General features: G+C 37.9%; 1 protein-coding gene across 13 annotated transcripts in view; it reads left to right on the forward strand.

Moving 5' to 3' along the window:
- HDAC9 (histone deacetylase 9) overlaps window positions 1-26,201 on the forward strand; it is a 457,012-nt gene that overhangs the window by 300,397 nt on the left and 130,414 nt on the right. For all 13 annotated transcript variants that reach the window (XM_015618303.1, XM_015618309.1, XM_019005657.2 and 10 more), the window contains 3 exons: window positions 7,966-8,143; window positions 14,801-14,934; window positions 22,566-22,686. In XM_015618303.1, coding sequence (XP_015473789.1) covers window positions 7,966-8,143; window positions 14,801-14,934; window positions 22,566-22,686 — 433 coding nt within the window. The remainder of the gene's footprint in view (window positions 1-7,965; window positions 8,144-14,800; window positions 14,935-22,565; window positions 22,687-26,201) is intronic.

Genomic DNA, 26,201 nt, shown 5'->3' on the forward strand with positions numbered 1-26,201 from the left:
TGTGCATTAGATAAAGTGACCTGCACAAATGCTTAATAGAGAGAGAACAGAGCTGGTCAAACACCCCAGTGATGGCTCTTATATTTGCTGACCATATGGTCCTCTGGTGTTCTCCATTCTGACCTCACTGTACCTCCATACAAGGAGGGTCATCTATACACCCTCATGATTTTATACTTAGGCACTAATGTGTTTGTCTGTCTGGACTCTATATTGAACAGCAGGGTTTTCCAAGATTTTCTCTTTATACGTCAGAACCAAATAATTTCCATTACTTCTACAATAAAACCTGAACTCCAAAGAATTGTCTATAAAACCAAAGTAGAATCTGTTGAAACATGCAGAAAACACAGATCTGCAGCTGGACTGCTAATGGGGGTTTAGCCCAATAGGAGATTATTATTTTTCTGTGTGAAGGCCAAAGTAATGATTCTTCACTTAAAAATTAAGTCATACAAGTCTGCTAAGAAAAGTAGTTCTGATGAAGAGCAGAAAGATGGAAGTGTTTGAAATTATCTGCATAAAGTAACACCAAACTGATTTGCCAATACTGTTGAAGAGAGTTGGGTGACATTTCTCAGATCAATGAAATCTGTGGGACAGGTGATGTTATCATTTAGTTTTGACCGACATATCAACTTTCTGATTTCAGAAAGCTACTAGGATTAGGTGGTTGTAACCATTAAATGTTATTATAGAGCTTACTTTTTCTTCATATCAAAGTAAAAGAAGAAAATACTTGTTAATACTGAAAGTTAGGGAAAGACACATGAAAAATTGTATTTTCCTTTTGCATTCATAGCTACACTTCTCTGTATTCTTTTTTTGGAAAGCATCAAACTTTTCTGGAATATTTTTCCCCTTTATTGTACCCCCAATTATTTATACATTTTAATTAAATATCTGGGAGAGTCAGAAAGTGAGGAAAAGATTCAGCCAGGAATGATGCTTTTGAAGATTTCTCCTCAAAAGCATTTTCTTTGGATGAGTGCTATTCACACTGCAGTCAGCACTTTAGCAGGAGTGACAGAAGTCAAGTACCTGCCAATGTTGGGAACACAGAAAGCAGCTCTCACAGGAGCAGGAACCAGGAGTAAAACCAGCAGCTCAGCTGGACTCCTGGAATTTCTCTCCAGCAAAAGTGCTCTAACTTCAGGGCCACCTTTTCTGTCACTCCCATAATTCCTTTCTACTTAACCATGCCAGGCTTCAACATCATGACTGCTTGGTTCCTATTTCTTAACAAAGATAGCTGAAAACTTCTCATACCATGTGACCACCTTGATTCCTCACTTTTATGGGACCAACATAGGTGATGTTTAGATGCTGAGGCTTCTGGAAACTTTCCATCCAAGAGAGGTAACTTTTACCCTCTTCCCCCTTCAAAAACACAGGTCAGCAGACAATCCACCTCCTCATTCAACAGCAGAGGTAAAAGTCTGCTGGCAGGGTCCTGACTCTGCTGTTACATCCTGCAGCCAGGGGCAAGGGGTGTGACTCCAGTCTGGATTTGCACACTTAGCCATGCAACCTGCTGTCCAAAGTGCATCTTCTCCTATGTGCCTTGATAAAGGAGCATGCTCTTGTTATTCCATTAAGAGTCTTTGCTCTTCCCTTATTTCTTGGCCCAAAAGTGTTGTAGCTTTTGTAACATGTTTTGTCACCCCAAAGGTGTTTCTGCACTAGAAGGGAAGGATGGAAGGAGAGGGACAGGGGCCTCTACAGCAGCAGCTTTGCAACTCCAGGAACAGAGGGGCAAAACAAAACTGGTTGAGGGTGATAACCACTCTCTGGACTGTCACTGCAGTAGGACTAGTCTAAGTACTAAGCTCTACCTTGGCAGAAGCTGGAATAAGCTATTCCACAGTCCTTCAGAAGGCAAGGGGAAGGCACAGAGCATGGGGATATTTTGCTGTGAGAAGCAGCTTGCTGCCCAAGGCAAATCTCTGCCTGGGACTCCAGGCAGTTTTTTGGGCTATAGCTTCCATCCCACTGCTCCGTATCTGCATCCAAGATTGAGTTGATAAGGTTTCATTTCTGTTTACCCATTTTCTAGTCAACATTGTGTTCCTTGGATTACAGCAAGAGAAATCCAAATCCTATAAACATCCTGATAATAGAGGACCTAATACATCCAGATGCCTCAAGGCTAACTGTCCTGTTTCTTCCTGTCTATGCTTTTGCTTGCTCTAAATCCATTTTTACCTATTCAATCTATGTGTCTGTAACCATACTTGTAATTTACTTACTTTTCATAAAAATGCTGATTCTGACTTTGTGGTTGAATATATTTCAGATGGTGATACTGGGGTTTTTTGAAAGTGATGACCATGGAAGTTGGTGGCTCCACATGTGGTTTTGTCAAAATTAGAAAGTGGTAGGGTTTCTTGGTGATGTGTTTTCTCCCAGTGACAGAGCAGTAAAAAAGATGTCTCAACATACTCATTTTCAAGGATATCTCAGACTAATTTCTATTTTAGGTTGTATATATTGACAGAGAAACACCTTTCCTACACTTTCATATTTGTTCACACACATTTTTTGGAAGACCTCAGGACCCATCTTTTCTTGGTTTCTGAGGGCAATTAGTTATGGCTTTGTTTGAGGACAGTAGGTGAAATAGTACTTCACAATAATCCTGGGTGAAAATTGTTAAAAATTCCACTTACCCACAGTTCTTTGTCCCAAGGAACAAACTCCTTTGTATTCATTACCTTCTATAGGTTTTTTCTTGTCACTTCTGAAGAACAAAACCAAGCTCAAACTTATTAATATATTGTATGATATTTCTGAAGGACCTACATCTGGGTTGAAGGAGAAGTTTCTGGGTGACCAGAATTTCTGACTTAGTCAGACTTTGGATGATGCTGTCTTAGTTTGGGCCAAGTCTGCCTTCCCAGGGACCTTAAAGCAGGGCTGAGCTCTGTTTGCTGCAAGCTGAGGCCTTTTTGCTGGATGCAGTCACTGGCTGGCCTGGACACCCCTTGGATGCATTCAGCTCCAACTGCACTGGGAAGGTTGAAAGCCTAGGAGGGTGGTAGAGAAGACAAGTGGCAGGATCTGAAGTTGCTCTGTTCCCAGGCTGGTACAGGGGTCTGGACTGGGCTAAGGAGTGAGGCCTCCAACAGGAGCCATGGGGTGAGACGAGGCAGCAGAGCAGGCACCAGAAATATCCTTCAAAAGAAGGAGGGAGAGGAAGGTCTGAAAGGCAGCAGGTCTTGTTTTCATCCTTTCCTAGGGCAAAACTTTCTGAAGCATTTGCATGTAGCTTTTCCCTTCAGGAAATTACCCATCCTTTGGGTAATTTTCTGAAAATAATGTGGAAATTAGCAAGCAGACCACCAAAAATGCTTTTAGAGGAAAAGCTTTGTAAGGATAGTAGTGCTTAAGGACTTTTGGGAGAGGAAGGCAGGATGGGAAAATCATGAAAATCTTTTACCAATTAACAGACATGAGCACACACTTCATAGTTCAGCAGAATGCATCAAAGGCACAACAACAGAGGGATATAAACCTGGCCACAAATATATCAGAGTAGTAATCTTATTAGTAAGAAATGCAAAATTTGCTATCCCTAAGAGGAAAAAAAAAAGTTCTCTACCACAATGAAAAAAAGCGAAAGCATAACCCTGAACAGAAGTGTTAGTACACCCATAAACATGAGGGATTATGCTACAGACATACAAATATTTGGATTTATTTAACTGTGACTAAACTAAATATTAACATTAAATTAAAATCCAGACTGTTAAGAGGCAAAACAAGCTTTTATGAATGAATCCCACATATCTTTTTCTCTGCACAAAACATAACAGTTCAAAGGACTGTAATAGACAACTCACCTATGCTTTATCCTCCAACATAGACCATCTAATAATCCAAGAGATTACTCATGATTAATCAGTTCTCAGAGCCAGTAGAAATAAATAAATAGCTCTCTTTAAAATCCTTAGAATTTACAAAATGTTAAGCTCCAAAATGTACAAATCACACATCTACATGAAAGGAATATCCACACCAACCCAAATTAATTCAAAGCCCTGCTAAACAAACCTTACAGTAATACTAAGAGGACAACAAATATTTACCTTCCATGCTCCTAAAAGGCTCATCTTCTCTTTAGATACTGACTCTAAAATTCCTCCTCAAAATAATTACTGAGGGCCTGAGCTCGTTTCTGTGGAAGGCAATGGATGGCCCTCTGCTAGCTCCAGCAGAAGCCCTAATTGCTTGCCTCTACTAATAAACTAATCTCAGGCACCTGGAACTAGCAGGCTCCATGCTGGGCAGACAGGGCTCAGGTTACCGAAGAAATGCTCCAAATATATTCACACAAATCACTGGCCCTGCAGATGTGCAAATACTGCTTTTGTCATATTGCTGGAGAGATGGACATGTGTTTGCAGGGCTGTAACACATAAAACCTGAAGACAAATTCATTGTGTTCCTTTAATCCCTTCCAGAGGCCAGGTGGACATTTGGGGAGCCAGATAAGTGTGTTGATTATCCACATTACTCATTGCATTAATCCACTTGTCTGTGACTCAGAGTATCAGAAATGCTCACAGCATAAATATGTAGGTGGCTGGGAAAAAAATGTATGTATTTCATGTGTGCCTGTTGTCTGTAAAATATAACCTAATCATGAAACTAGCCTAAAACTTTGATTAATATCTAAACAAGTCTAAACTTTGCTGATGTCTACAGTTTAAAATATTACAATTAAAGGATCTGGATGCCACAAGAGGATGTATGCCTTGGTGTAAGCCTTGTGAGACAAACTACTCTGCTTTTAATAAATTTTAAAAGATTTTCACAGGCAAACATTTTCTGTGTCCTCTGAAATTAAAGCAGGTGTCAGCCAATTTCCATGTAACCTTCCACAAATTTCTTCTCCTTCCCTAAACAGATTATGTTGATAAACATGTGTCAAACACAGTATATGTCTGGTTTCATTTGAGGAGGGGAGAATGATATAAACAGGACATACTTTAACCTGAAAATGGAGGAGAGAAAGAATAGGCTGTGTTCTTGGTCTCCAACAAATTGCTGAAATAGACATTTGGTTCAGGTGATATTCACACAGGTTGATTAATATTTTAAAAAATTATCTCAATTTGTTCATATGCATGAAAAATATTGTTTCTATTGACTACATAGACACAAACACAAAATAATTTTAGAAGCAAAGATAGGAACATCTTCCAGAGTTATCTATGTTTTCTGATGTTCCAGACTTTTTTCTTCTTCAAGACACTGTAAAAAACCCCAAACTCACAAAACCACCCCCAAACAACCCAGCAAAGTAAAAACAAAAGCATCAAACCAAACCAATCAAACAAAAAAACCCTAAAAACCCCACTTAAATGACTTTTTTAGATCAGAGATCTGGAAAGATTATAGTTTAGATATTGACTGAATGGCAAATGTAGAGCTCCACAAAAAAAAAAAAAATGCACAAATACTGAAAAACTGAAGCTCAGGTCTGGAAGCAACAGCAAGGCAGACAATGCAGCTCTAAAGTGTCAGAGCTCAGAGTCAACCAGCACTGAGAAAAGTCCAGAGACAGCATTAGTCTGCCTTCAGCTGAATTTCCAAGATTCTTTAAGAAATATGTTTAAATAACAATGATCAATGAAGACTACCACAATCCATTGGTGCACCTTTACTAGCTTGAAGAGCATTCCAATCGGGAACAAATCATTTTGTCTTCTGTACTCTAATGATTATCAGAAAATAAACTCAATTAATAAATTATCAATGCTTAGTATGAACATTGAAAGACGTATCATAAATTCCCTTGCTCAAAGAAATACACACACAGCAGCTATTTAATTTATCCAATGAAGGCATCATATAAGTTGAGGAGAGCAGCAGAAATAACAGTATTCCACTGATTTCCTGTCTGGTAGCAACATTCTGTGCCATGAGTGGCTCCTGCAGGCAGCAGTTTGGCTTCTTCCAAACTGCTCAGCTGGGAGTTTAGAAGAGGAGTCAAGAAATTGTGAATACATGAGCAGTGCTGCTACCACCACTTGATCCTAGGATGCAGGGAGTAATCACAGATAGCAAAATGCCTCCTGTGACTACTTTACATGAAGCCAGCATTGAGGAAAGTGAATGCTAAATTCTCACAAAGGAATGTATCTCTTTCTGTTCTCCATAGGGAGAATTTTCAACACAATAGTGTCCATGCATTCTTCACTCATCTCCAAACACACACACTCCCAGCAAAGGTTGCAAAACATATGTATACCTATGAAGACAAAAAAATAAGACTCCTCTGAAAATTTATCACAATCAAAATTATTAGCAAAACTAAGCAAAAAGAGATTTCAGGAAAAAATTTCCTGAATGTTAAGTTTCATTTTGTTCATGGGTGGATACATAGACCTCTTCAGATAGCTCAAGATATTTCCTGGAATATGCAACACTATCCTGTCACTGTAAGTTAAAAAAAAAACAATAAGAAAAGTTGGGGTCTGTATTTAAAGGAAGGGAAATGGCTCAATGACTCTAAACTAAGACAATTCTTGTATAACCTCTTTTTGCTTACTCATATTTTTTTTCTTCATTTAGTCACTTATGACAAGGTCCCAGGTGATTTACCTTTCCCATGACCTTATGTCTTTTCACTGAAGTAGTGACCCTAGATATTAATGTGGATTTTGAAGCTGCCTTTTAAAGCATTTATTCTCATTTCAGCTGTTATTGATGAGCATGTGTTTGCATAAAGGCCTCTTTTATTATATGCAGGGTAGACATTCTCACATCCCATGAGCTGCCGATTTATTTTGCAGAGTGTGATGGGCTGGGGTACTCCCACCTGCCTTCCCACACAGCCTGAACTCAGCTTCACCTCTCTGAGCAGCCAGCAATCTCTCCTTGACCAAGCCAGGCCTCCAATCTGCTGTCCCAAGCACAATGCTAATTGTTCTTGGGTTTATTTTAAAAAAAAAAAAAAAAAAAAAAAGTAAAAAAAAAGCCACATGTATATGTATATATGTCTATATATTTTTTTTCCTGCATATATGTATATTGAGACCAGGTGAGGATAAACAGAGCCTGCAGTTTTAAGTCACAAGTGTGAATTTCAACTGAATTACGTGGTTTGAAAATACTTCTCTTGCATCCACTTTTGTTTGAGGTTTTGGGACTATATGCACAGAAAAAAGAAAGATAGAAAGAAAATGGTTTGAGAAGCGATCCTCCTCCATGGAGTGAGCCAGGTTCCTACTGGCTTCACAGGGTTTTAGCCTTTGTCATGTCAGCAAAAGTGACCATCTGTTGACAAAACAGAATGGAAAATCTTCTTTTCTACTCTGTTACAGTCTTTTCACAGCTGCCTATTTCCCTGAAGTGTTTGCCTCTGCCTACAGCCAGCAGCAGTTATGACAAAAAAAAACGGTTCCTAAGTGGGATCTCACGTAACAATTCCTGAATTTCTAAACAATTTGTGAAAACTTATATGCAAATCCTTGCTGCTTTCCAGGGAGCCCTGGGAACTGAGTTAGCTGTAGAAGCTTGACTCACAGTTGCTCAGCACATTTGGTACTGAGTAGTAAGAACATCACTTTCCACTTTCAGTGCTGTGGGAAAATTTAAATTCTATTTGTATAGGGTCATAAAATGCATGTTCTAACATCATATTATGTATTCAATATATTAGAAAAACTTTGTCTTCTGTAAGTCTCTGCACATGAAGCTGTCTTTCCTGCCAGGGAGAACTGACAGGTTGCCTGCCATCACCTACTCTCCAGCAAAGTCAGTAACCCACACTGTCAGCATGCAAACATCTGTTGAATGGATTTATTGAGTGGGTCTTAGGTGCAAGTTGGGGGTGGAGGTGCCCACTGTTTATTACGGCCCTGACCTAATGAACTTAATTTGTTGACATGTTTCCCTCAGTGTTTTACTTGATCCCATCTCACATTTCTTTCTACTGTGCTGTTTTCTCGGAAACAGGAGTTCCCGTCACATCGGCATGTCCACCAGTTGCAAATCTACCAGGCTCAGATGGCTACAGTTGGCATGGCAGGATCAGATAAACACCGACCACTTTCCAGGACCCCATCTTCCCCTGCTGAATCCACATTACCTCACCTAGACATGGACCAGCCCAGCCAGCATGTCTACACAACTGGTAGGATTCCCTAAAGACTGCCTTTAATAGGCAGGGCAAATGCATTTGTTCATGTGGGATCAACAGACTTAAATGCCTCAAATACCTCCTGCAGCAATGTGTTCAGTTTTAGCCCTACTGCTCCTCTGTTTTATGATGCTATACTGGCACCAACTCAACCAGTGCAGCTGATAAATCACAGGGTTAATATTCACACAGTTGTAAATTATTACCATTGACTGGCTCTGGCAGTACAGAAACAGGTGCATTTTTGGTGCCTTTAAGTCATTTATAGCTTTTTCTTTCATTTCCCTATTCTCTGGTTCTTTGCTTTGTGTTCTCATTGCCTGTTTTGTAAAGAGACCACCAATAAGTTGAAGAAAGACCACCAGTAAGGAGGAAAACTGCAATGTAATTCTCAATGTCTTCATTTGACAAATCAGTCTCTGTTGCAAGGTCACTTTCTCTGCAGAAGGAGCAAAGCTGTGGGCATGACTAAGTGACTAAGTTGGCTACATCTTTTGTGTCATTCAACAGTTGTGTGGAATCTAGAGAGAAAGGTTTTATGTTTAGGTCCTGGGCATTCCAGTCACTCAGGGAGCATGGGTTGTCCAAAGCAAAGTGATTAGAACCTCAAAAATCTTCAGTCAAAGGAAGGAAAATGACCACAGAAACCTCTTTTCTTATTGTGGGTAATCTAACTTTGCATGAGGGTCCATCTTTTCAAAAGCCTGAAAGTCAGCATAATATCAGAGCATGGTCAGAAGTGAAGATTCATATTGTGCACAAAGGAAAATAAAAGGGGAGGGAAAGAAATACTTGCAGTTTCTGTTTATGAAGGTTTATGCCAAAATAATATTTCCTTCAGCTGGCAGAACCCTGAAAGTTTGCATCTTTTCAGGCTATGACCATGGATTTATGTAGGATGGATTCCTTAATGGGCACTGTATGTAACTCTGTCAGACAGTGTGCACTCTCATCTTCCCAATTAGAATGTGAACTTGGAAAGCAAAAATGTATTATTATTGTTGGGTTACAAAAATTTGGGCTGTACAGAAACAATCATACTAATTCACTTTCCATGAGTTTCTCCAAAAAGAACAGCCTTGTACAGACAGGATTCCTAAGCCAGACCACTGTATTTCCAGTTGTGTTCATAGAGTCCCCAAAACATTGTAAACTCATTCTAAGATTTGCAGAGCACACCAAAAGTGAGCTCATTGTCCCTTTCAAAAATCTGCAGTTTTTCCACTGAGAAAGTTGAATGGAGTTACAGGTGTAAAAGCTGCTGCTTCAGTCTGATTGCTAAGGTTTACTGACACCTCCTTTTATAATCCTTAGTAAGGGCAGTAAGGTCAAGGGGGTAACATAGATCTGTGGACTTGTGGCATTAGTGGAACAAATCAAGAAAGAAAGTGTAAAGTTGAGATGGAAAAATAAGAAAAGGAATGAAATTATGTATGACAAACACTGAACAGAGATGATGATGGGAACGGGACATCCCTGGCATAAAGGGCTCGAGATGTGACACAAAGAAACCTGATAGGTTCAGCAATGGAAATGCAGTCAGATTAGGCAGAGTCTAAATTTACCATTTTAGTAAAGCATTGCTACATGAACACCAGTGAAAAGAGAGAGAGAGGAAAAGACAGAGGAAGGCAGGAAGGCAGGCAGGAAGGCAGGCAGGAAGGCAGGCAGGAAGGAAGGAAGGAAGGAAGGAAGGAAGGAAGGAAGGAAGGAAGGCCAGTTTATTGCAACTGAGATTCTCAGTCCTTCACTGAATTCCTTTTTCAAAATCTGGAACATCTTTTTCTTGAATCCCTGTTTGTTGTTTTATTGAATCTTTTTCCTGCTGTGCACTGCTCATTCAAGATAATAATCTCTACTCATCACTAAAAAAAAAATAAAATCTTCCTATTTTCATCTGCCCTACAACTTTATGCTTCTGCTTCTCCACCTCTGCTCTGAATTCATCCTTTAGGTTCTAGCTGAGGACAGTGTGGTGCTGCACCTGCTTGCAAGCTGTACCTGTGCTAATTGAACAGGTCTTGCAGAGCACATGGTTCTGCATTCACAGTTAAGCCTTTCCTTTCTGCTTAAAGAAATCTCTTTTCCTGACATGTGTCTAGGCTTACAGACTTACACATGTAACATTTATCACTCCAGTTTCTGAGTGCATCAAAAAAAAAAAGAGCTATTTTTTATGTTATGAGACTGATACCTTTGGAGTGACAATGAACAGAAACTTTGCAACATCAACACTTCTAATACAGTTTCTGTGAAAACAAAAAAACCCCCAAAACCAAAACAATCTGTGTATTATTAACATATAAGATATTATGGTATAGAAATATTTTTTCTTTTCATAATATCTCCTGGATTTGGATGGTGCTCTGGCATTTATTCATTGATCACTCAAAATAAAGAAACTCAGACCCAGTTTTTATTTATTCTTATATGGCCTTTAGAAAATTCTTTAGGATGAAAGTCCCGAGGAATGTGGTCTGCTCACAGTGCTGACCTGTTCTGAGCAGAGTTGGACTACAAACATCTGGAGGTCCCTGCCAGCTTGAGCTATCCTATGGTTCCATGATTTTATCCCTTAAGAGAGCTCAAGATGCAACCAGCATCTTTGTCCACAGCAGTTGCAACACTCCCGTTTGTAAAAGCATGAAAGGAAGGAATGGGTGTGTGGAAAGGGAGAAAATTCTAGTCCACCATAAAGCAAGGGCAAATTCAGACTCTAGAAATTAATGTAATAGCATGTTCCTGCCTTGAGTTACTATTTTCTGTTAGGGCTGTTTTTTGTTGTTAGTTTGTTGGGGTTTTTTTCCTATTTAAAGACTTTTAAAGACTAAAGAGAAAAAAAGGTAGGAGGAAAACAGTTGTAGCAGATTATTAAAGGGGAATCAAATTGAGCCTATATTTTTGTGTGTCATGAGAAAAATGTTTTTAGCCAAACATCTGAAGGGAATCAGAACAGTGATTGTTGTGAGAGTTAAGCAATATATATACACAGTATATGCACAATATAATGAGTTAAAGGTGGAAAAAAAATAAAGTCCACTTAATTTTCATTTGGGCAGTTTACAGAATATTTGACATTATTTAGTTCAGATTTTTTGTTGGAATAGTTTATTAGATATTCTTCCCTTGGGTTTTCTTATTGGTACTGTTGTTCCAATTAATCTTCTTCAAAAGAGCTGTTAGCCAGTGATTTTTTTAGGTCTCTTGTTCTCCCCTCCGTTTAAAATATTATTAAAAGAAACTGACCCGAAAAAAGTATTTTTGAAATGAATGAGTGTTAGGGAGTCCCCCCCAGGAAAATTTTGGTTTTTACTGACTTAAGCAAATTCAGTTTCTTTTGTCCTGTGTCCCCTATCATTATATGGTTCAGTGGTGGCACCATTCCCATCTGTCTTCAGGGCCACATTCTGACCTCAGTAATACTGGTGTAAATCCAGAATAAATCCACCAGTCTCAGTGGAGCTGCTCAGATTTACACAAGGAATCTGAGAGCAGAATCTGGCTGTAGGCATTTGTTCTGGAGAGACAGAATAACCATCTTTTATTAATATTTCACAGCAGTCTGCAATTGAAAACAGTTGTCTCCCTCTCTTCTTTTTATTTTTTTCGTGGGGGTGGGGAGATTATTGGCTGAATCCTGTTAGGGAAATCCTACAGGCTATTTTTAGCAGTTAGCTCTACTGCTGCATTCTGGTATCATACCAAGCACATGTGCTGCATGACCAGCAGCCACACATCTGAATCACTTGCACATCCTAAATCAATTTAAATGCTTGCAATAAACGAAAACATATATTTCAGTCTTTTCTAAAGTCAATTAATCCTCCTAGAAACAAATTTGAAACTCAGTGGTGTGAATACCTTGGTATTTAAAAGTTTGGAGCAGATGCTTCTGTCATGCAATGCTGACCTGACCTTATTAAACTGATTTTTGATTCAGACAAAATAACTCACATATAATAAAATTACATTTTTAGTTATATTCTATTTCTGGAAAAGTGCTAAGGAAAGGAAGTTTATGTCAACCAGAGAAGGCATCCTGAATATACATTTTCAGTGTTTCACTTTGAAATTGATTGTAATCCTGATACAGGTAATAAAAAAAGTGTTGTTATTGCACCCACCTCTGTATAACAGAACATAGTAACATGTCTTTTATTTATTAATATTATTTCCATTACCTGCTATTTGAACTATTCAAGTAAGAAGAATAAAAAATTAATTGAAAGAATGGCAGGTAGAAGATACTTTCAGCTAATTTTTCTTAATGTTTAACAAGAATTTCTGTTCAAATCCATTCAATATAACAGCCTATTCTACCTGAAAGCTTCTGAAAGTCCTGATGCCTGTACAGTTAGCATATAAACAGCTTCTCTGTTGGTCAGGTGGATAGGAGGAAATGTTTTCTTATCTATTGGTAAAATGGCCACTGCCAAACTGGACAAGCTGAGTAGGCAACAAACTGCAGAAGTTAAAACTGTGAGTGCCAATAAAAGGAAAGTGAGGTATGTGAGCATGCACTTATTTGTGTGCATGCTTCCAAGTAACTTACAAGACCTAATGATAGAGCAGTGAGGAACTGCAGAGAAAGGAAATTATTAACTGCTTTGACAATGCCAGCAGATATTTTAAGCTGCATTAGCTTATTAGCTCCAGGTTTTCACTGGTTCTTTTTTTCTTTAAAAGAAAACAGAACCAGAAAGTAAATACAAACATTTCTTACTAATGAACTATTATGTTTGCTAGATAATAATTTAGCATAAACTTAGTCATACTGCAGTTAGGTATTATATTTGTGTTCTCCTTACGCTTAACATAAGTGCATTATCGTTTTGGCTTATCTTGGCATAAAATACCAAGATCCCAAAGGATCAGTTCTAAAGTGCATGAGCTAAGAAATATGGCAGCATAAATACTTCTAGAGCAGCATAACTTCTGGCTGGCTTCTAACTGAATTATCTCAGAACCTTAACTTCGAATCACCCACAATGTATACGGGCTCTTATTCAGAAGAGCTTTTAAAGACTTTATTGATGTTCAATACCCATTAGAGAACTTTGTTAAATAAGGGTGGTATTGAGCATTTTGTTGAATCTGGGATTTAATTTTGTGTTTTCTTTACTGGCTGACTTTTCAGTAGCAGGCTAATACAATTTTCCCAGAACTGTGTTGGCATCCCCACTAGTGGTGGCACATAAGAAAGATGTTTTGAATGCCAAGTATTGCAGCTTGGAGAAATTGTTAATTTGAGTCCCTTTCAACTGCAAGGGAAAGAAAAAAGCCAAATGTTTCCCAAATGAAAATGGTCCACATAGGGGTAAGGAAAACAGTTTTTGTTCCAGACATGTCTAGGAGAAATGCAAAGAACAAGTAAATAAAGAAAATAATTTTTCAGTGTTTCAGACTTGGTTTGAAAGCCTTGAAAATTGAATTTAGCTTGAGCCTACTCACTAAAATTTCTCTTCTGCTACCAATACACAGTTACAGAGTAATGTGATATTGATAGCTTCTTTCTATAAAGCTGTTCTGTCCTTGCACAAATGACCATAGAAAATTCAAAAGGTACCTTGCACTTGCAGTCAAACAACAGGATTTGATCCTAATTGAGTAGTGGGTGGAACTTTTCCTTTTAATGAAAAAGGACTCTGACTGCCACTGTTCTGACTCTCTGAAACATTCATTTGATATGCTTTGAGATCTGGAATTAATATAGTGTTAGTTAAGCAGTAAAACTGCAGAGTTCCATTGCCATTTCATAATATATTTTAAAAGATTTCTCTAAATTATATAATATAATATATAAATATATATAATATTATATAAATATATAATATAAAGATTTCTCTAAATCTTTACACTTCTGTACATAATATTTTCTTGTTGTATATAGGTTAACATCTCTAACTTTACCCACTAGAGAAAGAGAAAAAAGTAATTTAGTAATAAGTCTTCTTTTTTTCTAGCCATAAAATCTTTCAAAAGACATCACCTAATTCCCCTTCTTCTTTCCAGTTAATTGTATTTATTAATATAATTTCTTGAGAATTACAAGATTCACCTCATAAACCAAAATTCAGAGTCTCCCAAAGGAAATTTAGGTCCAGAGAAGGGCAACAAAGCTGGTGAAAGGTCTAGATGACTCCTTGTAAGGAGTGAGCTGGGGCTGTTTAACCTGGAGAAAAGGAGGCTCAGAGGGGACCTTATTGCTCTCTACACTGCCTGAAAGGAGGCTGTAGCCAGGTGGGGATTGGTCCCTTCTCCCAGACAAACAGCAACAGGACATGAGGACACGGCCTCAGGCTGTGTCAGGGGAGGTTCAGGTTGGATGTCAGGAAGGATTTCTTCAAAGGAAGAGCTGTCAGGCATCAGAATGGGCTTCCTAGGGAGGTGGTGGAGTCACCATTCCAGGAATTCTTCAAGAAACAACTGTTCATGGCACTCAGTGGTCTGGTCTAGTTGACAAGGTGGAGATAGGTCAAAGATTGTACTCAATGATCTCGGAGGTCTTTTCCAACCTAAATGATTCAGTGGGATTTTAATCTTGCTGTAACAGTCAAATAAAATCCAGTTCTGCTAAAGTACGCATGACAGGGAACAGTACAACTTGCATTTTTTTCATTTGTTTCTTATTGTGCTGTCTTTGTACTGAAGGTGTTGTGTATGACAGTCTGATGCTGAAGCACCAGTGCATGTGTGGGAACTATGCGAATCACCCCGAACACGCTGGAAGAATCCAAAGCATCTGGTCAAGGCTGCAAGAAACTGGGTTGCTAAACAAGTGCGAGGTAATTAAAAATTAAGACCAGATACTTGTCTTGTTAACATAAACAGCAAGTTTATTAACTCCTAAACCTGTCTTACTTCTGTAATAAGAGAGTAATTTTGTTTTAGGAATTATTTGGTCTTAACTGATAATATTAAAATAATGCATTATAGGAAAGCACACTTCCCAATCAGAAAATAAAGAATTTACACAGTGTCATGCATCCACATGCATAAGAATATATAAAACCCATTTATATTTTATTTTATATAAAACACTAAATTATTATTCCTTGTCTTTATAAAGGAATGTAGACAAGCAGTATCAAGCAGTAAGTGCAGTCCTCCCAATAGCATGGTTCTTAACTTTTTCAAGCATCTAAGGATTTTACTTCTGTAGCATAGAACACTCCTTAAAATATAGTTTGTATCATTCCATAAGCATATTGCCTCTTGTCTTTTTTCAGACTTTAAAGTCTGTTCTCATAGCGTGCTCCTTTACCTGGTATACAAGAAGTCCCATGTGAAGCCCCAAGACATTCAAGAATAATCTTCTAAGCAATAGAAAATTTGTAATTTTTTTCTGCTATGATTTTCTTCAAAAAAATCGCATATTAAACCATGCTTGAATCAAATATGGTCTGTGAGGTTCATATATGATTTGAGTTAGTTAAAAGTAGCTTTTTCTTACCATTCCCTGCTTCCTGTGAGTTGTACAGCACTGACAACTTCTGCAGAAGCCTGTGGCAGTCACAGGTGTTTACTGCGCTGCAGCACAAGTTAACAAAGTTCAGTAAAAATTTGCTAATGTTTTGCAGGATCCCAAAATTTCCATGTCTCATGTTCTGTTTAATTACTTCTCTTTATATCCTTATGCTTTTGCAAACCCTAAGGAACTGGTCCAATAGATCCCTTTGAATAGCTATTAGTGGCTGTCCCCGAAGACTTTCTGTAGGTAACTCATGTCCTGGTCAGTGAGATATTGCAAGCACTGCAAATGGATTTGTTGTATACACTCATCTAACTAGATGGCAGCACTCTAACAGGATAATTCTCTTTTTTTAGCTTGGATAATTTTTTTTTGGTGTTCAAGAAGAATTTCTTTCAGCAAGGCCCTTAAGGCCACCTATCATAAGTGGTTTCATTGGGGAATCACGTACTTCAAGATTAAGTTAAAGATGCAGCTGAGTGCTTTACTAAAATAAAACTGTTACCTTCTTTACACAGGACTCTGTATTATAAAGAAAAGACAAAAGAGGGAAAATAAGTAAAATGCAGTGTGCTACTAAGTACTACTTTCTTCACTAACAAACTGTTGCTGAACAGTAAACTGTGTGCCTCTGTAAAAGGTATCTGTAAAAGGTGTAAAATGAAAAAGTGGTATATGTTAGTTTGAGATGCATGCAGTGCAAGATTAGTTTCCAGGAAGATTTGAAGTTTCCTCTTGCAATTCCAAAATTTCAAAACCTGAAACACAGCCTATTAAGTCTTGCATAATTGAGTGAGGGCGGCAGAGAGGAAAAAAGTCACTTCATGTTGAACTGCATTCAGCTGATTTTGACTCTAACTGTTTGCTTTTAAATAAGGCTGGAATGTGAAATGAGCTGTCAAAATGTAAAGCCTGATGATATAACTAAGGAGTTTCAGTGTGAGGCTGGTGCATAGATATGGTATTTATCTAGATCCTCTTATGTAGCTAGAGACAGAATTATATTTGGTGATGCAACCTGTCCTTTGTTTCACTAAATTATCTAGCATGTGCCTGACATCAAACAAGTGCTTAAAACTGCTCACTTTCCAAAATAAGAAAGGTTACAGTGATATGCTTAATTGGTGCTCTGTTTCTTTAGAAAGTTATTCAGCTGAATAGATAACTTGTGTGACTAAAGGAGTGGTTATTGCATTATCCAAGATATAAAAAGCCACCATCAAGCTGCTTTCTGGAACATACCACACCACGAGTGCATAGCGAAAGGATCATGGGCAACTGCACTGTCTCTTCTGCTGAATTCTGAATGCCCTTTCATGTATACTACCATTTCTTAATATAATTTCTCAACATAATTTCCCACAGTTTTTGTCAGAAGATGTGGGGAGATCACTGGTCAGGTTTTGCCACATGCATTGCCTCATACACCAAGGCTATGGGGCAGGTTAGCAACAGCCACCTGCAGCAGCCACTTCAGAAACTCTCTGCAGTTAACAGTGAATTTTTTCCTCTCTAACTAAAACAATAGTCCCACAGGAGGGCTGCAGTCCCACTCTTTGTCTGATAAGGAGTTTTAGGTTCAAAACTACTTCAGTGAGAGGTAGCTCAGGTATTATACACTGCACTGTAATGTAATCCTTGGGCACAAGCTTGTTTAGGAGGCCCCCCTATTTTCATAATCCAACAAGAAACCCTTATGAAAATGAACAACTTGTATCTCTATGACCCTTGTTATCTATAGCAGGAAGCTTTCTGTGGTTCCCAAATCCTTTAGTGTGGATTAATTCCTCTCACACTGCTCAGGTCTTTGGCAACAGAGAGATGAGTGGCTGAGTGTACAGGGAATTGGTATCTCTAACTGGGCGAAGGATGATGAAAGTCGTATAGACTAAGGCTAACACTATGCTTGCTGCAGTTCATAGATTAATCTAGACAGACCAAAGTAAGCTCAAAGTATTGCCTTTATGGGTACCTGTATATCTTAGTCATGCTCACCCCATTTATTTTTAAAACACAAATTGTTAAAATCATAACAAGGTTTGAATGGGGTACACAAGTTGTGTATTTTCTGCAAAATAAAATGTGTCTGAGACTGTTCTCTACCCCTGCAGCCAACTGGCATGGAAAGGCCCATTTTCATGGGCTTCAGGAATGCTTCCTGGCCCGTGCCAGTGACCAAACCATGTCTGAGAGTTGTTTGGGAGAGTCCTAGTTGCTGCTCAGCCAAAACAGAATGAAGGACCACTTTAGCAATTTAATAGTACAGATGATTGTGTTACTCTGCTTGGGAATGTTTCCTGGCACTGCTAAGTTTGCTGCTGCAGACACAGCCAGGAGGACTTGCTTTTCCAGACTGTATTTTGTCTTTCTAGCCATAGATATTTGTGCTCTAGAATTATTCAAACAACAGTTTGGAAGACTTTTGCTGAACCAAAAAATTAGTTTTAGCCTCCAGATTATTTTTTAAATCATACCCTACTTCCAAACAGATAGATTAATTCCTCCATTGGATTCCTCAAGACAAGGGAAAAAATACATTTAGACCATTGCCAGTCATGGAGAGGCAGATTTGAGAGACCAACCCCTGACTGAGTTCAAGGCAGGAGAGTGGAGCATAACTGTGTATAATTCACACACATCCACCTCCGCACACACATCCATAGTAAACTTTTTTATAATCCTGGTATATATGTATTGAAAAACCAAAATTAGCACAAAATATTTTTGCATTAGTTTCAAAGTTTTATGTTTGCTGAAATGCCTGTTTGGTGTTTGTTACAGGCTGAAAGATGTAGAACAGACAGTTATCAAATGCAGACAGGGGCAGCTAAAAGATGCAAAGATGGTCACACAAACCTCCATTATCTTTTTTCCTTTTTGCAATTTTCCCTTGGTAAAGAGCAATGCCTAGCTGCCCTGCCTTTGGGACAATTAAAGGACTGAATTATGTTTTGGTAGGGGTGTCTACTTTCCACTTGTTCTAGGGAGAGGAAGTATTCAAATAACTCCTTTGGAGTTGTAGTTTATGCACACATGACTGGCATTAGGCTACAGTGATCCGCACACTTTCAGAAGAGAAAAGAAAATGTAGCCATAGTCCTGCTTCATGCCCCCACATTTACTTCCTGTAGGGACTGTGGTCCAGCAACACTTTTCTTTTCAACCTAGAATTTGTTCTGAATTTTGGTAGTTTTCTGGATTAGGGAGACATTTCACACCTGCTGCTGTCCACATCTCATGAACTGAAGGGGAGAGAAGGAAAGAATTTAAAGTTGAGTCTGCCAGATCACATAAACTGAAGTATTTGAAAAATTCTACTCTTTGAACCTCAATTTGCCACTAAAGAGAAAATAATACAGGAAAAGTTAATATTTTTTAAAGAGCAAAACTATTTAGAGTGTTTAACATATTCTAAATCTGCCTAAGTCACTCAAAATCTTAAGAGTGTAAGGCACTAGATGACCAAAACATGTGAGGAGAATAAATGCATCCCTATGTGGGTGCATGTGTTTCAGAGGTGTGTTTGAAATTCCCACATGGTGGAGAGAAGCAAGCAATGTGATTATACTGACTGGCACAAGACGTGTTATCTGAGTAGTTCTGAAAACAGTAGAAAATTTAACAACTATGAGAAATCTCAGGAAGGCAGGAAAAATCTGAAAACCTTATTTACAAACTTGATGGCCTAAGGGAATTTCGTACAAAAAGCTGCAGTACAGGCAACGGAGACACTGAGTGAGAAATATCCTTAACCTGTGTCACAATTCATGTTAGTTTAGCAGAGAGAAACAGGCAGTGTCACCTTTGTCCTTTTGAGTCTCTGTCTGTGCATGAGTTTATTCTGCTGATAGTCCAGCCAAAATCTTCAGGTTAATAGAGGTTGTCTGTGTGAAAATTTAATGGTCTCTTTTAACAGGAGACCAGACTTTGACCATAAATTCTGTGAAAGGTGAAAACATTCCCCCGTTGTGGGGACAATGGATTTCTAGTTCTAGACTGATTTTTTTAAGCACTCAGGTGCAAGTATTTTGCTCTCCTGAGATTTATAAATGTTTCTCTTAATAAGGGAACTGCATATGTCAGAGAACAAACCCAACACACAATGTCATACACATTATAAAAGGATGACTCACCTTCTACTAAGGATGTAGTAGAAGGGTAGATGTATTGTTCAAATTCTCCAGAAAGAAACAAATACTTTTCATTTGTTCTTCTATGCTATTTCTCCTTTTTTGTTGGCTTTATTCCAATTTTCTGCTACATTTTATGTTTTTGATACTACCAAAGATGTGGCTAAAAGTGTATGTGTAAAGTTATACAAATACATATGTTCTATTGTCTGATAACTCATGCTAGTGAGACCCAAAAGAGATCACTTTGCATAACTGAAGTTACATGTGAGAAGTATTCTTGGAAATTAATACAGGCAATTTTTAATGCAATTTTTTTTCCTTTGTGCAGAGCCTTAGATAGTTGGGATTGACATGCAGAGATACTGCAAGGATGGGATGTGAGGAACATGAAATAAGCAGATGGGAATGCAGTAACAGCACAGACAAGTACACAGTTTGCCCTTCCCTTTTCTCCTGGCATCTGCAGTGTAAAAGTCCTTGCTGATGTTAGAGCTGGAGAAGCCTTACTGAATGAGCTCTGGGCTCTGCCAGCTGAGCTGAGCTGATGGCTGCACTCCAAGGACCTCACTGTGGGAGCTGCCTGGAGTGTCCTCTTCAGTGCCACTTGATTTCTGCACCAAACTGCTTTCTGCATAACCTGTTTCTACCCTAGACAATTTGACTGGTGAAACTGGGTAGGAGAAGTCTTGTTGGCAAATCACTTGGGGAGGTCACTTCCAGACCAGATATCACAGAGCACCCCAATGTAAAAATAATGGCTAGCTGTGTGGTTTTTTATAGTTAAAGGGATATGGCATTTCATTTAGCAACACTTAAAAAAAAAAACCCCAGACAATTAACTGTCTTAAACATGTCTGAGAGTTTTTGTATACCTTATATAAAATATGTGACCAGAGAGTGAGTGTTTTGCTCAGGGTTCTTTGGCATGACCTTCATAAAATTCTTTTTTACTTTTCTTATACATTTATTTTATCTGTCTTAAAAGCCAGACTCCTTTCCCAGTTTTTCCGGGGAGAATTGGGTATATACATTTTAAAACAGCTTGTTAGAAACATGGACCTTAATGAGAATGGATGAAGGAATAAATGTTACCAGTCACCTCACTTGTGAAGAAAAATATTTTATCTGACCCAGAAGAACCATTACAGAGTTTACTGACTCCATGAAGTAACATAATGTGCTGATTTTGATTGTGCAACTGTGTGTTAAAAGGATGTGAGTGCACTGCTACAAATTCTCATGTGAGACTGGGAGAGGCTTGAAGAAATTAGAGATGAAAAAGGGTTTATTAAGTCATTTAGTTCTTGGATCATTCCCTAAAATGTTCTTTCCACTGCTGTGTCTAGTCAAGTTTTAAACACTGCAAGAAATAGGGCTTCCACCATGTCCCTGAAGGGGAGCTTGTTCCACAGTCATCTACCTCTAACTCTTAGGATATTTTTCCTGATTAGTCAGAAAAAATTCCCACTGCTTAAGTCAATATAAATTGTGCATGGTTCTTCTGACCCCTCATCCCCCAGGCATCTCTTCTGTAGTGCACAATCTCTTTAATATTCATAATAATGCTTTCCTCTCCTACTGCAAAGGTTGATGCTTTCCAATGTGTATGACAAAGTGTTGGATACAGTAAGAATTTAAACTCCAAGAAAACTAGAATTAAATGCATTTCTGTAACAGGTAAAGCAGTCTAATTGAAAATAGAGTGGTCTGTTAGGTAACTGCTGTACCTGTGTATCTGTAGACCTTGAGTCAGACAGATCCAGTCTAAGCTGTGAGAAAGTTGGCCCTCAGTGTTCATAAGGACCAGGTCTGCAAATAGGGTCCGAGACCTTAAAATCAAGCTGTTTTCAGTTTATCCAATATTAACAGGAAAGGTGATCTTGGGTCCAGAACTTTGTTGACAGTGCTGTTTATTATGCTCAATCCTGAAGAAAATCTGATTCATGTTGCTGTATCTGCAAAGGCTGTGCAATACTAGCACAAGCAGAGAAATAAGTATTTTTATCATAAGCTGTAACTCCAAATACACACAAGGAACAGAAATGCCAAATAAGAAAGTGTAAGCTTTAGCTTTCCTTTCCTGTCTTTCTTCCTTCCTAAGGAAAGGTTTTGTTGTAGAAAGATGTCCCAGATTTTTTACATCTTGTTTTGGGGCAAGTACAAGCTGGAGACCCAGTTAAAGAGACAAAAAATGTGTAACAGCAAAAATATTAATCACACATGATAACACGCGTGTATGTTGATATTGATCACACATTAAAATTTTTAAAACATACACAAATATGTTGCTAAAGCATTTAAAGTTCAGTTTTCTTTTTTCCCTGTCTCTCCTCACTGTGATCATGTTCCTCCTAGCAGCATAAATCACAAGTACTAGTAATGATGCAAAAAACATTAATCCTCATTCCAAACACATCTGCAGCTTACAGGTGTGAATAAGTTTTTGCTCTCTAAATCAGGGTTTTTTCGAGACAGATTTCTTACTTGAGAAATATTTCGTCTTTTGGTTTATATCTCTTAATATATCATGTAGAAAAGAGGCAGAATCTTTTATTTTTCTTTTATGTGAAACCCTGTATTAAGATAACTCTCCTAAGGCTTAAGTGAAGCATTTTGTGATAAAGCACACACGCATTTGTTTTTCATATAGCATTACTTTAATAAACAAATCAGTGTCACATTCCTGCATGACGCAATTTCAACCCATTATTAATCATACTAAATGTTATTTTGGACCTTTACTTTCTTTTTTTTTTTTTTCTCCCTAAATATTGTCAGTGGAATATTGTAGGCCTCTGCTGTTTTCTTTCAGCGAATTCGAGGTCGAAAAGCCAGTCTGGAGGAAATACAGCTGGTTCACTCTGAACATCATTCACTGCTGTATGGCACCAGCCCACTGAACAGACAGAAGCTGGACCCCAGGAAACTCCTAGGTCTGTACAGGCCTCTATTCTACTGAGAACAGCACATTCCAGCACTGTCATTAGTCATAGCTGGTGTCAGTTTAAAACACTTGGCAAGCAGTGTGACAAAAATTCACTTTTTCCAAACGCATTGCTATGTGCAAGGAGAATGTTACAATGGAAGCCAAACAGAGATTAGCAAAATACACCGGCTGGAAAGCAGCGATATGTTTCTCCTCATTTGCTTCAAAAATCATCAGTGTTAACCTTTTACTGTAACTTGTTCTCCACTGGAGGTCAGTGGCAATTTTGAAGACCATTGGTTTTCTACCTCCTTGTATTCTTTGATTCAAAATCAGGAATTTAAGATACACTTGCTTGTCAGAATTGTTTGTTTGCTGTTCTCATTTGCTTTATTTCAACTATTTCTGCCAATCTGTCTGCAGATACTATGCCTGAGGTTTTGAACTTTATTTTAATGCCTTCTCATTGTGCAGGATATGATATCTTTCTGGACAACATGGGGGAAAATACATTAATATATTAAATGCACATACATTGTAAATGGTTGTACAAAATAGCAGAAAACTGACAGGTTTTTCACGTAAAATATCTTCATGGACAGACAATGCTCAGTGTATGTCTTTTAGAACACAAAAGTAGGGTTAAAAGGAGCTCTGCCATTAGTGTAGTACGAAGCAAGTCTACTTGTCAGAAACACACAAAAACTAGTGCATTTTGGAAATAATCTGTGAGTGAAATCCTGCCCTTTATGTCCCAACACACTGGATGCAACACTCTAATTCTCAGTTATTTTCATAACTCTTCTTCTAAGATGTGGAGCTTTTCCTAAATGTAATCAAATCCAACCCAAACAAAAATAACATTAGCCATCAAAACAAATTGCTGCCACTATATTACTATAAATTCTAGTAATATATAGCAATTATTTTGCTTTGGAAACTTAAGCTGTTTCTTCTGTACAGCAGACTGTTGCTTCAGTCCTAAGTCCTAAGATCATAATGTTAGATAGGTTTATACATTTTCAAAGAAAAGGCAACATCAAAACTGAAAAATATTTACAGTATAATAGATTCTTAGGAGCTTAAATTTCTAAGTAGGAAATCCTACGTGTTTCCAAGAAAAAGTTCTAAATTCCTGCAAAATTAATTTGGAATTATTTTTCATTTCCTCAATATTGTTAAATTGCTCATTTTTAATACAGTCAAGCATTTAATTTAAATTTTGTTTGGTGTAATTAATTTTATTTTTTACATAATTTAATATAACATACATTGATATAAAATATTGCTCCAATTTTGGATCTCAGTGGCTGAGCAGCCTCTGGCATGCTGTGTGCAGTTGTAGTTACAAGGTTAAAAAGGATCTAACTGTGTTTCTGCTGATGTACAGAGAATGCAGAAAGTTTTGTTTATCCGATCTCAGAAAACCATTTCTTGGCCCACCATTCTTTACTGGACATACTTTGCCTTTTTTATTAGTCACTTAGTCCAAAACATTTACTCTCTAAGTTGATATCAAGATCATACTCTAAGAATATATTCTGAATGTATCCTTGGCTCACTGCCCTTTTCTCTCTCTGTTTCTAGGGTATTTTCTTGTTGCATCTCACACGGCCTTTTACCAAGGCAAAAGTCAATAAAACACCCTTCCCACGTGCTTTTGCATGTGCTTGTTTTCTGGCTGAAAGCTCTGATCATTTGGCCTTCCAGACTCTTGGATAAAGGAACCTAATTGTCTCAGATTTTTCCAAAATGCAGTGTGACTGTTCCTGATTTTGCTGTCCCCATTTCAGTGAGGTTGAACCTAACCAATCCTGACATTAAGATTAACATTTTTGTACATTACATAAATTCAATATAGATGTGCCAAGGGAAAAATATCTAAATAAATGTTTCTTATAAAAAACGTCATCAGTAACAACATGGTCTCAGAAAGTGTATTCTATTGTATCATCATTTCAGTATCCATCAAATGATGGCTTTGCATCCTAATGAAAAGTAAGACCTAACCTTCCTTTCTTTACTCCTCTATCCATCCAAAAAGACAAAGACACCATTTGTTCACCATTTATGCTCCAGAAAATGTTTGTGCTTCCTGCTCCTCGTCAGAAGAGTGCCTCTGCTTTGTGTCTTTGTCAGAAACTCTTTTTTATTTTTTTTTTCCTCTCACAAGCAGCTTCTGTACCTTTCAAACAGAAAACACCCGAAGGAATGAAATTTAAGTATGTCTAGGGGCTAGTAATGTGCTACTTGCCACTAAATGCCTATTTCAGTTTCCCTGTTCAAGAAAAAAAACCTGTTCTGGAAAACTGCTAAACAACATGACTGGAAACTACTGAAATCAATGAGAGTTATGCACATACTCATCTACTCCTACTGGTTTACAAGTATGAACTTCCTTGAACTCTTGGCTTTATCTTCCCTACATCAGGGCCTACAAATGCAGCTATTGCAAATGACCACTTCTGCACTACTCTGTAGTTAAGCTTTGGACTGATGTATTTTAGTGTGTGTTAAGCAACATGTTATATTGCATTAACATTGTCTTGACACAAAGGAAACTAATATGCAGGCTATGTGTCACATCATATTATGGTTTCAAATATCAGAATACAACCTTACAATTCTCTTCATATAAATTCAAGGGCAGAACAGAAAACATTTCTCACAATTTTGTTTCCTTTTTCTCATTCCAACTGTTATTATGTCAAGTTGCCTGTATTAGAAGTCTGTAAAATGAGAAATACACTGTCAACACATCCATGACAGTGAGTCAGTAATTAGAATGCAACTAAAAGATGCATCAGAAAGCATCCATGCAATTCCAATTTCAAATTAATGAAGAAACAAACACTTAGCTGAAATGGCTTCGCTCTTTGGAAGCAAAGATGTCATTGGGATGAAATTGCAAATAATCAAGTTAAAAAGTGAACACACTTTTAATGTGGGTTTTGTTTTCTTTTTCTTTTGAAAGTGAGATTTTACTCATCAGTTTTTCTCGGTTGATCAAACTCTCAGTCCCCAGTCATCAATCTCCTAAGCAACTTCCTTGGCTTCTGTAGGGGCCTGAGCTCGGTCAGTGATGGGTGCCTCAGCACCTCATTTGACAAACTAGCTTCTACTGCCTTTGTGCATTAATATTATAGAATACAAGTCTTGGAACATTCTAGTTCTATCAGTAAACAGTTGTACTGAATCTAAAGAGTTGGTGACTACAAACTCTGTCCTAGTGCAAAGTCAAAACTATTTGATGATTTAGATTTTGTCTTCCACCTTACTTGAAGTATCCCAATATCTTCTGGGACATCAACTTTAAACATCATGGGAAATTCTCACCCCAATTCATTTTCAGAGGAGCTTTTTTCTGTTGATTTTAATTTATGGCAGACTGTTGTGAGCTTTCTTTTTTTGTGAGGCTTGCTAAGCAATGGTCTCACTTTCTGTTAGTCCAGCATTTCCCCACTGTTCTTTTCATGAAATCTCAATGTTTTTCTTGTTCTTCAAAGTTTGGCAACTACTATT

The sequence above is a fragment of the Parus major genome, chromosome 2, assembly GCF_001522545.3.
Source record: "Parus major isolate Abel chromosome 2, Parus_major1.1, whole genome shotgun sequence".
Taxonomy (NCBI): domain Eukaryota; kingdom Metazoa; phylum Chordata; class Aves; order Passeriformes; family Paridae; genus Parus; species Parus major.